At 49.4% G+C, this 10,891-nt stretch overlaps 1 protein-coding gene across 3 annotated transcripts in view; it reads right to left on the bottom strand.

Moving 5' to 3' along the window:
- Window positions 1-727: 727 nt before the first annotated feature.
- Nde1 (nudE neurodevelopment protein 1) overlaps window positions 728-10,891 on the bottom strand; it is a 28,583-nt gene continuing 18,419 nt past the window's right edge. For all 3 annotated transcript variants that reach the window (XM_005077365.4, XM_013118658.3, XM_013118656.3), the window contains exons 5-9: window positions 9,428-9,564; window positions 6,984-7,163; window positions 5,644-5,735; window positions 3,484-3,629; window positions 728-1,989 (exon numbers count right to left, since the gene is read on the bottom strand). In XM_005077365.4, coding sequence (XP_005077422.1) covers window positions 1,896-1,989; window positions 3,484-3,629; window positions 5,644-5,735; window positions 6,984-7,163; window positions 9,428-9,564 — 649 coding nt within the window. In that variant the 3' untranslated portion in view covers window positions 728-1,895. The remainder of the gene's footprint in view (window positions 1,990-3,483; window positions 3,630-5,643; window positions 5,736-6,983; window positions 7,164-9,427; window positions 9,565-10,891) is intronic.

Here is a 10,891-nt window from a genome sequence, read left to right as displayed (position 1 = left end):
AATACACACACACACACACACACACACACATACATACACACTCTCTCTCTCTTGCAATAAAGGCATGCACATGCATTGTCTTAGTACAAACAGTCCAATGTCTTTCATTTCCCGATACATCAGACTGTGAGGTGTTTGCTTTGCAAGCATGAGGTCCTGAGTTCGGACCCTCAGTGCCCACATAAAAGCTGTGCATGATGGCAGAGAAAAGGAGGCTCTAGGAGCTTGTCGGCCAGCCTGACCTAATGGATGAACTCGGGTCTAATAAGAGACCCCACCTCGAGCCGGGCGTTGGTGGCGCACGCCTTTAATCCCAGCACTCGGGAGGCAGAGGCAGGCGGATCTCTGTGAGTTCGAGGCCAGCCTGGTCTACGGAGCAGAGTTCCAGGACAGCCTCCAAAGCCACAGAGAAACCCTGTCTCGAAAAACCAAAAAAAAAAAAAAAAAAAAAAAAAAGAGACCCCACCTCAAACACTAAGACACCAACCAACCTCTGTGCACGCACACTTGTGCCCACATACACACACCACCCAGACAACTGAGGAAGATACCTGATACTGATCTCCGGGCCCCATACGTGTGCACGGGTGCCTCCAAATCCAAACAAGCAACTGCATATATCCACACACAAAATGCTTCCCCACCACTGCTTTAGAACTTGGCTCAACAAAAACGAACTCAAGGGCTTTGTGCACAGGCTTGGAAGGACAGACACAACAGCAAGGCAGGCATTTCTTTTGATTTTATTATTATTATTAATATAAAAAATAAAGTCCATCTTTTCCCAGGTTAGAATGTCTGAGGGGAACAAACAGCCACACCGCTTAAGCCTCCTTGTGAATGCCAGAAGAACCCAGAAAATTCCAGGTCCAATTCAAGGCCAGTGTTGCCCCCGTACTAGAAAGTCAGTAGCTCTGGAATTAGTGTACACTTCTCTTTGTAGACCAAAGAGTAAGGCAGGGCTTCACCAGACAGACAGACAGGCAGACAAACAGACAGACAGACAGCAGTCTGGGGTTGCAGTTCCTGTGCTGACTTCCCCACATCCCAAGGGAGTCAAAGATCTCAATCCGATATTTTAGTCATCCTGGTTATTCTCCAATGTCTGGATGGAGTCTTGTTCTTAGGGATGGCATTAACAAGGGCCAGTCCAACTCCAAGTTGTTCAGGGCCATGATGGAGATGTCACCCCTACATCAGGGCAAGGGACTCAGAAAAGATAGAAAGCTGGGTTTATCTATAAAGGATCATCTCCCACTGACCTGAGAGTCAGATCCATCTCTAAAAACCTTCATGAGGCCGATTAAGAGTGTCAAAGAGCTGGCTGGTGGCACGTGCCTTTAATCTCAGCACTTGGGAGTGGAGGCAGGTGGATCTCTGTGAATTCAAGGCCAGCCTGGTCTACATAGCAAGTTCCAGGACAGCCAGGATTACACAGAGAAACACTATCTCAAGAGAAAAAAAAAAAGCCTTATGCCTTTGTTATCTCCCAGTCCTAGACACAGTTTAACCATGTTGTAAAAGCACCAGGAGAATGTTCCAGAAGACAGCTCCAGCTGGAAATAGGTTGCAGAGGAGAGCTCCCGAGCTGGGCTCTAATTCCCCCTGAAGATCATGCATATTCAAAACACCTCTGGAGACCATTAAAACTCTAGGTAGCCAATGCCAGTGTGGCCCCATCAGCAGCCTAGGGTAGGGGTGGGGACGGCAAGCAGCCCATTTCTATGACACACACTGCCAGGAACTGGGCCAGCAGCCTTGTCAGCTTGGGCCGCACAGCACCAAGTGAACGGTGGTGATGCCGGCTCTTATTTTTCAGACTAACTCGAAAATAAAACAAGCAAAAGCTGAACACAAGAGGTGTCAGACAGGTGAGGGCGCCGTTCCCATCGATCCTAGAGCAAAAGCTTGACCACACCCTGGGCGGACGGCAGTGCTGGCGATGAGAGCTGTGGGGCCGGCTTCCCAAACTCCAAGCGTTTTCCTGACCTTCAGACAGAGCAAACCACATTTACTGGATGAGAGCAGTTTCCCAGTGGCTAGCTCAGGCCCCCCGGGTTCTAAGAGTGTAAGTCAAGAGCGGAAACAAGTCTCACAGGGTCTCAACTTCCTCTCCTGTGAAATGAGGAAAAGGGTACTGGCCATCCAGTTCCCTGACTCCAAAGGCCGCAGAAAAAGCCCCCAATCTCAGAAGACCCCACGAAAGTGTCCGAGTCTTGATCACTTCACTTAGAGTGGGGAGTGCTTAGAGTTGAAACTTATGTCTACTGAGCAGCATTCCCAGCCACTTGAATTTAACAACAACAAAATTAAAGCTTAAGAGATGACTCAACAGGTAAAGATGTTTGTTGCTTAGCCTAAAAATCTGAGTTCAACCCCAGAACCCACACAGTAGAAAGAAGTGACCTTCACACATGCTCTCTAGAAAACACACTGTGCATGTGTGTCCCACACACAATATAACTTTTGAAAACTGACTTTAAATAAAAGTGTTGAGTGGGCGTGGTGGTATGTATGCATTTAGTCCCAGCACACAGCTCTTTGGTCTGCCCAGCCCCGTCCGTCAAGCCCCAGGCCAGCCAAGGCCACACAGTGAGGCCTGGTTTCAAAAATCAACGGATACATTAAAAGCCCGTGTCAAAGGTCCAGAAGCTACGTGTGCACGGTGTGCCCATTCATCCCGCTTCCCTCCAGTGCCTGCCTCACACCTGTCAGCCGAACGGCCTGGGGCCCAGGGCAACGCAGGCGGCTTCTGGGGAGTCCTAGATCTCCAGGCAGCTGTGGGCTGCCCTTAGGGGAGAAAATGAAAGAAGCCTTGGCAGTCAGGGCTGTTTCCCATTCTTGTGGCTGGTTTCAGGGATCTGGTCTGGCTGGACTGATTCAGTCCCTTTAGTTTCTTGAAGGTTCCCACAGACTTAAAAATGCGGGCTGTTGGTAAAGTGCTTGCCTTGCGGCTGCCGGTCCCAAGTTTCATCCGCAACACTCGTGTCAAAAGCGGGACATGATGGCTCGTGCTTTTGATCTCAACACTGAGGAAGCAGAGTCAGGGCTCCCTGGGCTTAGCCTACTTGAGTTCCATGCCAGTGAGACTCTGCCTCAGAAACCAAGGTGGACAGCACTTGAGGAACACCACTTAAGTTGACCTCTGGTCTCCACATACACAAGTGTGTACTGTCTCCTAACTCACAAAACGCTCGGGGGAAGCGCAGCTCCCCAACAAGGGACTTCCTCACAGAGCAGAAGCGCATACAAACACTGCTCTCTCCTTGTTGGCCTGCCCAAACTAGGTATCTAATTTGGCTGCAAGCAAAGGGTTTATTCAAGGCCAGCCTGGGCTACAGAGGAAGTCTTTGTCTCAAAAAAAGAAGCTGGGGTTTGCTGCAAAGATCCTACAGCCTGAAAACTAGAGACAAGGCAGGGTTGGGCTGGCGTCTCATCTGGGCAGCCTAATGCCTCCCGACAGAGTCTGACAAAGGTACTGACCCCTTATCTCCCACACCGGTGCTGCTTGGCCGTCTGTCACCACCATCTCTGGTTTTGGTTCCTCGACCTGAGGCTGGCCCACTTGTCCGACTTGGGGACTGATCATACACGAAGTTTCTGCATGATGCTAGTTTGGACTCCAGGGCCTGGGAAGAAACATGCTTTCATCAGTCAAGGGTTAGACAAGGGGCTGGAGAGTATCAAGCTTGGGGAGGGAGTGCTTGCCAAGTATTCATGAAGCCCAGGGTTTGATCCCCCAGCAGTTCATAAACTAGGTATGCCATACCTGTAACCCCCAAACTCAGGAGGCAGAGACAGGAGAATCAGAAGTTAAAAAGTCTGGGCCACGTGACCCTGTTCCTATTACACCCTCCCTCACCCCTCAAGGAAACAAAAAAGGCAGGGACACAAACATATGAGTGCCATTAGGCATGCTGGCTTTGACCCCAGCCCTCAGAAGGCAGGGGCAGGCAGATAGTGCGACTCCAGCAAAATCAGATTCCAGCTCCCTTGCCAGCGTGGTTTCCAGAGTGAGTTCCGGGACAGCCAGAGTTACAGAGAGGTTAGACTATCAAGAAAACAGAGATGGGAGCCAGGGAAGAGAGAACAACCTAAATTGTGTTCCCAAGATTCTGAGGGGTCCTCAGTGGAACCCAGTGCATCTACAAGGACTAAAACTACCCACCTAAAATATCCAGAAGCTTCCCAGAAAAATCAATAACTCCACCTAGTGAAATAAGAGCTAGGCATGTGACACACGCCTGTAACCCCGAACTCAAGGGACTGAAGCAGTTACTGTAAGTTCTAGGCCAGCCAAGGTGACACAGCAAGACCCTGTGTCAAAACAAAACCAAAAAAGAACTACCCTCGCCAAATACTAACAACAATAATAATCATCTTCTGGAACCATTCACTTGTTTACCTCATTAAGCCTGCACAGAAAAGCAAGGCTTTGAACTGGGAGGAAAAAAAAACCCAAAATATACAGACCTACTGACCTGTGTTTGCAAACAGGCGTGTATGTGTGTGTGTGTGTATGAGTGTGTGTATGAGTGTGTGGTGTATGTATGAGTGTGTGGTGTGTCTGTGTAGTGTGTGTGTAGTGTGAGTATGTGTGTAATGTGTGGGGTGTGTGTATGAGTGTGTGTTGTGTGTGTATGTGTGTATGAGTGTATGTTGTGTCTGTGTAGTGTGAGTATGTGTGTAGGGTGTGTGTATGTATGAGTGTGTGGTGTGTATGTGAGCGTGTGTGTGTGTGTGTATGAGTGTGTAGTGTGTGTGTAATGTGTGTATGAGTGTGTGGTGTGTGTATGTGTAGTGTGAGTGTGTGTGTAATGTATGTGGTGTGTGTGTGTGTGTGTGAATGTGTGGTGTGTGGTGTGTGGTATGTGTGTGTGTGTGTGTTCTTTTTTTTGCCTCAAGCCAGGCCAGGCTAGGGTGATATTAGTGGTTTTGGGCATAGTTTGAAAACTGAAAGCACAACTACAAAGAATTCTATGTTGCTGCTTGAGGATAAAAGCTTCTCCCATTGATTAACATAAAGCCAGGAAGGCCTTTGCTCTCTCTTCTTTAGATATTCAGAGACAGAGACAGGGAGAGGGAGGAAAGAGGACCAACCCGTTTTTAAATGGGCCTTGGATTCTTCTTTTTCAAATTAAGAAACATCCTACAGCTGAGCCTTGTAGCCCACAGCTATAATCCCAGATTTTGGGACTGTGAGGCAGTAGGAGTGTGCGGCTGAGATACAAAATGAGACCCAATCTTAGGAAGGAAGGGCCAGAGGGAGGGAGGAAGGAGGGAGGAGGGAGGAGGGGGAGGGAGGGAGGAGGGAGGGAGGGAAGGAGGAGGGAGAGGAAAGAAGGCAGGGAGAGAGGGAGAGGGAGGGAGGAGGGAGAGGAAAGGAGGAAAGGAGGGAGGGAGGAACACAAATGCAGACACCACCTCACTATCCCCAATTCCTTGGGAGGAAAGATGGAAGATGCCCGAGAAGGAAAAGGAGACTTGGATTGTGACCCCTCTGCAATGAGACTCCCACCTCATGAGCTAAAGATGCTCAGAGGCATTGAAGGACCAGCCGCATGTAAAACTCAGACCTCTGTGCAAAGAGAGGCCCTGTCTAGAATCACCTTTGGACAAAACCCTGCAGAGGCCAGAGCTTACCCCAACTTTCCGAAGCAGGTCCCCAACGATGTTTAGGGCTGATATCCGGGCTGCAGGTGTGAGCGGTGTTCCACTGTTAGAGCCGTCCAGACCTGGGAGTGCAAGAAGCATGGGTCCCCCGGGGTCCCCCAGTCCGTGTCCCCCCGCCACCACACTCAGACCGTGGGGGTGGGACCAAAGTGACACCTGCACTCTGATTCTTGTCACCATATTACTTCACTAAGGAGTTAACTGGGCAACAAACCAAGTCCACCAGCGTCTTTGAGTTCTTGGTAAGATTGTCTTAACATCTACTTTTTACCAAGTCCACCAGCGTCTTTGAGTTCTTGGTAAGATTGTCTTAAACATCTACTTTTTACAGGCTAATCTTTTTACACCAAGCCAAGGCACATCTAAGAATTCCACATAGCTCATCAATATTAACAATGACCAGGATAGATATATGCATGGTGAAAAGTCACAATTTGGGAAGGGAGGCAGCGTCCCTCCTGTCAGTCCAGGCATTAGGTTTGCAGCCATGCATCACCAGAGCCATCTGAGGAACCCACATGGAACCGCACCACTCAGCCTGTGGTGGCCTAACTCCCACGAGCACACCACGGCAACCCCCCTGAAGTAAACGTAAATTTAAGTTATAAGCCCCTCCCCCAACACAGCTAGTACAACCGTAGGCCCCACTGAGACCAGTGGAGCCTGAACCACTACCTCGTTCCCAGGTGTGGTGGTTTGATTAAGAATGGCCTCAACAGACTCACACATTTGAACGCTCGGTCACCAGGGGGTGAAACTGTTTGAAAAGATTACAAGGATTAGGAGGTGCGGCCTTGTTGGAGCAGGTGTGGTCCTGTTGGAGCAGGTGTGGTCCTGTTGGCGGTACCCTCGATACGCCCAGAGTGTACGTGTGGATCAGGAAGTGCCTGCCACCATGTTCTCTGCCACGATGGAAATGGACTGACCTCTGACACTGTAAGCCAGCCCCCCCGTTAAGTGCTTTCCTTTACAAGAGCTGTCTTAGTCATGGTGTCTTCACAGCACTAGAACAGTGACTAAGACACCAAGTGAGTCATGAGAACCCTGAAACACAGGAAACTGCTCTGGGCTCTGGACTGACCACACCAGTCTTCACCAGCAAGGCTTACACGGTGAGCTAAAGCTTATGCTCTGGAAACCACCCCCCCCGCTGTACTGGAACTCACTATGTAGACTGGTCTTGAACTCAGAGAGCTCCACCTGCTTTTGCCTCCTAAGTACTGGGGTGAAAGGCATTCACCACCACATCTGGCCTAAGAGCAAACTCCTTGAATAAAAAAGAGAACTCTCCCTCTGGCCCATTTCCTCACCACGTCTGAATATCCCCGGTGTGTTGAAACCGGAGCTGGGTCCTCGGGGAGCCGTGGGAGTGGACGGCACAGAGCCCGTGGCTTGCACAGCCATGTCTGTCCTTTCGGTTTCCGCGGAGCCTGGCATGGCTGTCCGGGGCTTGTCTTGCTTCTGCTGCACAGCCAGTTCCTGCCGAAGATCTGTGCAGGGAAAGGATCAGAATGTGAGACCTTACTTTTGGGTGAGAATGGAGCCAGGGCAGGAGGACGACGACCTAGAAATCAACCTGGAAACGCTGACTGGAGGGACCCCACATGCCCTCCTAACAGCTATGAAAAAACAACCCTGACTGGAGGGACCCCACATGCCCTCCTAACAGCTATGAAAAAACAACCCTGACTGGAGGGACCCCACATGCCCTCCTAACAGTTATGAAAAAACAACCCTGACTGGAGGGACCCCACATGCCCTCCTAACAGCTATGAAAAAACAACCCTGACTGGAGGGACCCCACATGCCCTCCTAACAGCTATGAAAAAACAACCCTGACTGGAGGGACCCCACATGCCCTCCTAACAGTTATGAAAAAACAACCCTGACTGGAGGGACCCCACATGCCCTCCTAACAGTTATGAAAAAAAACCAACCCACTTTCCTTCTGTGTGCAATACAGAAGAATGTAAAACTGTGGCTCATGCTTCACAGTGAAAATGGCTAAAAAGACTCCACACTGTGGTATAGACACAATCCCAAGTGAAGCCCCGCCCCCGGGTCCTTTTTTCTCTGGAACACATGGCCAAGTTTTGTTTTTTCTGTGTGTGTTATTTTTTTTTCCTTTCTTTTTGAAGTTTGAGGACAATTAGAGTTCAAGAGAGAAGCCCTAAGCAGGCAAGCTGGGAATCTCAGCAACTACCAGACGGAAGCTTAGAGAAAGGAAGAGAGAGCCACACCTTTGAGTTGGGCTAATGCACTCAGCAAGGGAGTGGGGAGGGAGTAAGAAAGCCCAAAGCGCCAGGCTTTGGTCAGCCCGGAAAGACACAGAGGAACAAGGAAAAGCAACTCAGAAAGCTGGGTAGACCCGCAGAGCAGCAAGGCAGTGGCTCAGCCTTCTGGCGAAGGATCCAGGGTGGCCACAAGGGTCCTCCCAGTCACCTCCTGAGCGCCAGATGCCAGTGTCTACCGCCACCAGCCCTTCCAGACCTCCTCTGTACACGGTTCGAGTGTGCTGCAGGCTCCCACTGAGCACAACACAAGTGATTTTAGGTAGACGTGCCACCTAAAATGTATCTGTGTGTCTGTGACTAATTCTCTCCCCTTCCACGAAGGGTCTGGCCCTCTCTCCCATGACAACATGCCTACCAGTGCACACTCATTTTAATGACTATTTAACACTCCCCAAAGTAAATTCCTATGATTTATTATTGGTATCTTCATTACTAAAGGCTACAGGTCGGAGACACCAGTAGCTCTTATCTAAAATGTTTTGGACCAGATGTCCTACAGATTTCAGAGTTCTCTAATTTTTGTGATATTTGATTGACTTTATCAATCGAGAATGTCTCCCATGCAAAGTTTTGGTTTTGTTTTGTTTTTTTGAGACAGGGGCTCTTAGGCCAAGCTGGCCTTGAGCTTTCGATGAAGCCAAGTGTGACCTTGAACAACTGATCGTCCTCCAAAGTGCAGGGATTACAGGTTTGCACCACCATGCCCGGCTCCACTGAGTAGGCCTAATGGGATCCAACATGTTCTGAAATCTAAAACTATTTAAACTTGACTGTTGCTTTTAAAACCCTATCTAGTGGCTACGTCACTGCAAATTAGACTGTCATTTAAAAAAAAAAGAGAAAAAAAATGAAGGGATGGCATGATGGCACCTTTAATACCAACATGCAGGAGCCAGAGTTCGAAGCCAGCCTGGTCTACAAAGTGAGCTCTAGGCCAGCCAGGACTACACAGAGAAACTCTGTCTTGAAAAACAAAAATAAATAAATAAACAATTAGGACTTGGAACAAACTCTTGCGCACTCATCTTGGATGGCTCACTAATGAAGGCTTCATCATTCTAAAATCTTCATGCCTGGGACAAGAGGAAAAGTTGGCCAACAATACAATGGCTTCTGCCAGACCTCAAACCGGCCTGGTGTGTGTGGAATCATTCCCTGAGGAGTCAGTCACTCCCGAACCGAGGGGGACAAACCCATGAACAAAGCTGAATCTGTCTACCCCACGGCTTTTCCTTCAGACAGGAGGTGTCTGACAGCCATCCCAGCAATCGCTGACAGCCGCTGATAATTTGTAGCATTCTGGCAAGTGTCCATACAGAGTTGTCCCTTAGCTCTGTGAGGCCTGCTCACGTACCAATCAGCTCCAGCATCCCTGGAAAGGCAGTGCTAGGCAAGGCCATGAATAACGTTGTCTTGGGTAGAGAGGCACCACACGGGGAAAGACAGGGAAAGCCTCTGACCTCTCGCTTCATCCTTCAACCTCTGCACGGATTCTAGAAGATTCTCCTTCTCGTCCAGCTCACTCTCCAGGAAGGCATTTCTTTCAATTGCTTGATTCAAGCGCTGCTCAAAGTCTTCCAGGGACATGATTGTGGCTCTGGGTAGAAGAAACACAAAGTTATCCAAGACAGCAATGGCAGCATCTGCTGGTGCCTCAGACCTGGGAGATATGACAGCAGATGCACCTGGGCTACCCTAGATACCACAGGCTTTGCCAAGTCTGCTAGCCTGGGCTACCCTAGATACCACAGGCTTTGTCAAGTCTGCTAGCCTGGGCTACCTAAATACCACCGGCTTTGTCAAGTCTGCTAGCCTGGGCTATATAAATACCACAGGCTTTGTCAAGTCTGCTAGCTTCCTAGGCCTCAGGATCTTCACAAACAAAATGGAATCATCAGAACTGAGAACATGCACCAGGCTGTGTTGGGGGTCAAGTCTGGTGATTTCCATATGGCACTTAGAGATGACCTGAGGCCTTGCCCATCAGGGTCACATGCTCTGTCCCACCATTGATGGCAACCCGCTCCAGCTTGTCTAGGAAAGCTAATTAACATTCAGAATAGTCCAACACACACACACACACACACACACACACACACACACACACACACACACACACACACACACACAGCACTCATCTCTTAGTGACTTTAGATTTCTTAAAGTGGTGCTGCAGACGTGGCTGTCACTAAGTGCTCAGGAGTCTACCTGAGCTAGGAGCCCAATGTCCTCATAAAGCGCCGGGTACACAGCATGACCGCATTGACCGAATTGAGCCAGTTTAGATGGTTTTCTGGCTGCCTAGCCAGCCTACCCAGGTTCACCTAGAGACCCTGTCTCAAAAACATGCAGGGGGATTCCCTCCCCACGCAAATACGTGTGATACTTAAAAAGCTGAAGTTTCAAAAGCTCTGGGCACTCAACCCTCCAACAGCCACTCCTGTGTGAACAGGGAAGTTTATTTCACTAGAACACAGAGGCAAATGGTGGCAAAGGCACCAAGGGCTGTAACTTCAAAGTGACATAATAACGACTCCATTTAGTGTTCAGCTCTGTCTAACCCAGCTACTTTCTCTGAATCTGTTTCCTCAGATAGAAAGCAGGGGTAGTAAGGGCATCCCTGTGACATGAGGCAGGGATAAAGTGGTCCAGACAGCAACCCACACGCAGGCTTTCCATGCAGATGTGCTCACGGTGGCACTTTTAATTAGAGGCCCTGTGTTTGCCCCAGAAGGCATCTGGGGAGCTGCCGCAGGAAGCAGCTCTGGAGTCTACAGTTATCACCACATTCCTCCCTGTAAGCTCACTGGGGTCTTGCTCCTGCAACTGCAGGGGAGGGCTGAATCCGTTAACTTGTTCAACACTCCCTATTAACATCATGGTAGCACCTGTCCTCAAAGGATCTTAAAGAAAGCAGATGGGAA

This window comes from Mesocricetus auratus, unplaced genomic scaffold (assembly GCF_017639785.1).
Source record: "Mesocricetus auratus isolate SY011 unplaced genomic scaffold, BCM_Maur_2.0 Super-Scaffold_100031, whole genome shotgun sequence".
Classification (NCBI taxonomy): domain Eukaryota; kingdom Metazoa; phylum Chordata; class Mammalia; order Rodentia; family Cricetidae; genus Mesocricetus; species Mesocricetus auratus.
The sequence above is the reverse complement of the archived record's forward strand: the minus strand, read 5'-3'. Positions and strand labels throughout refer to the sequence as shown.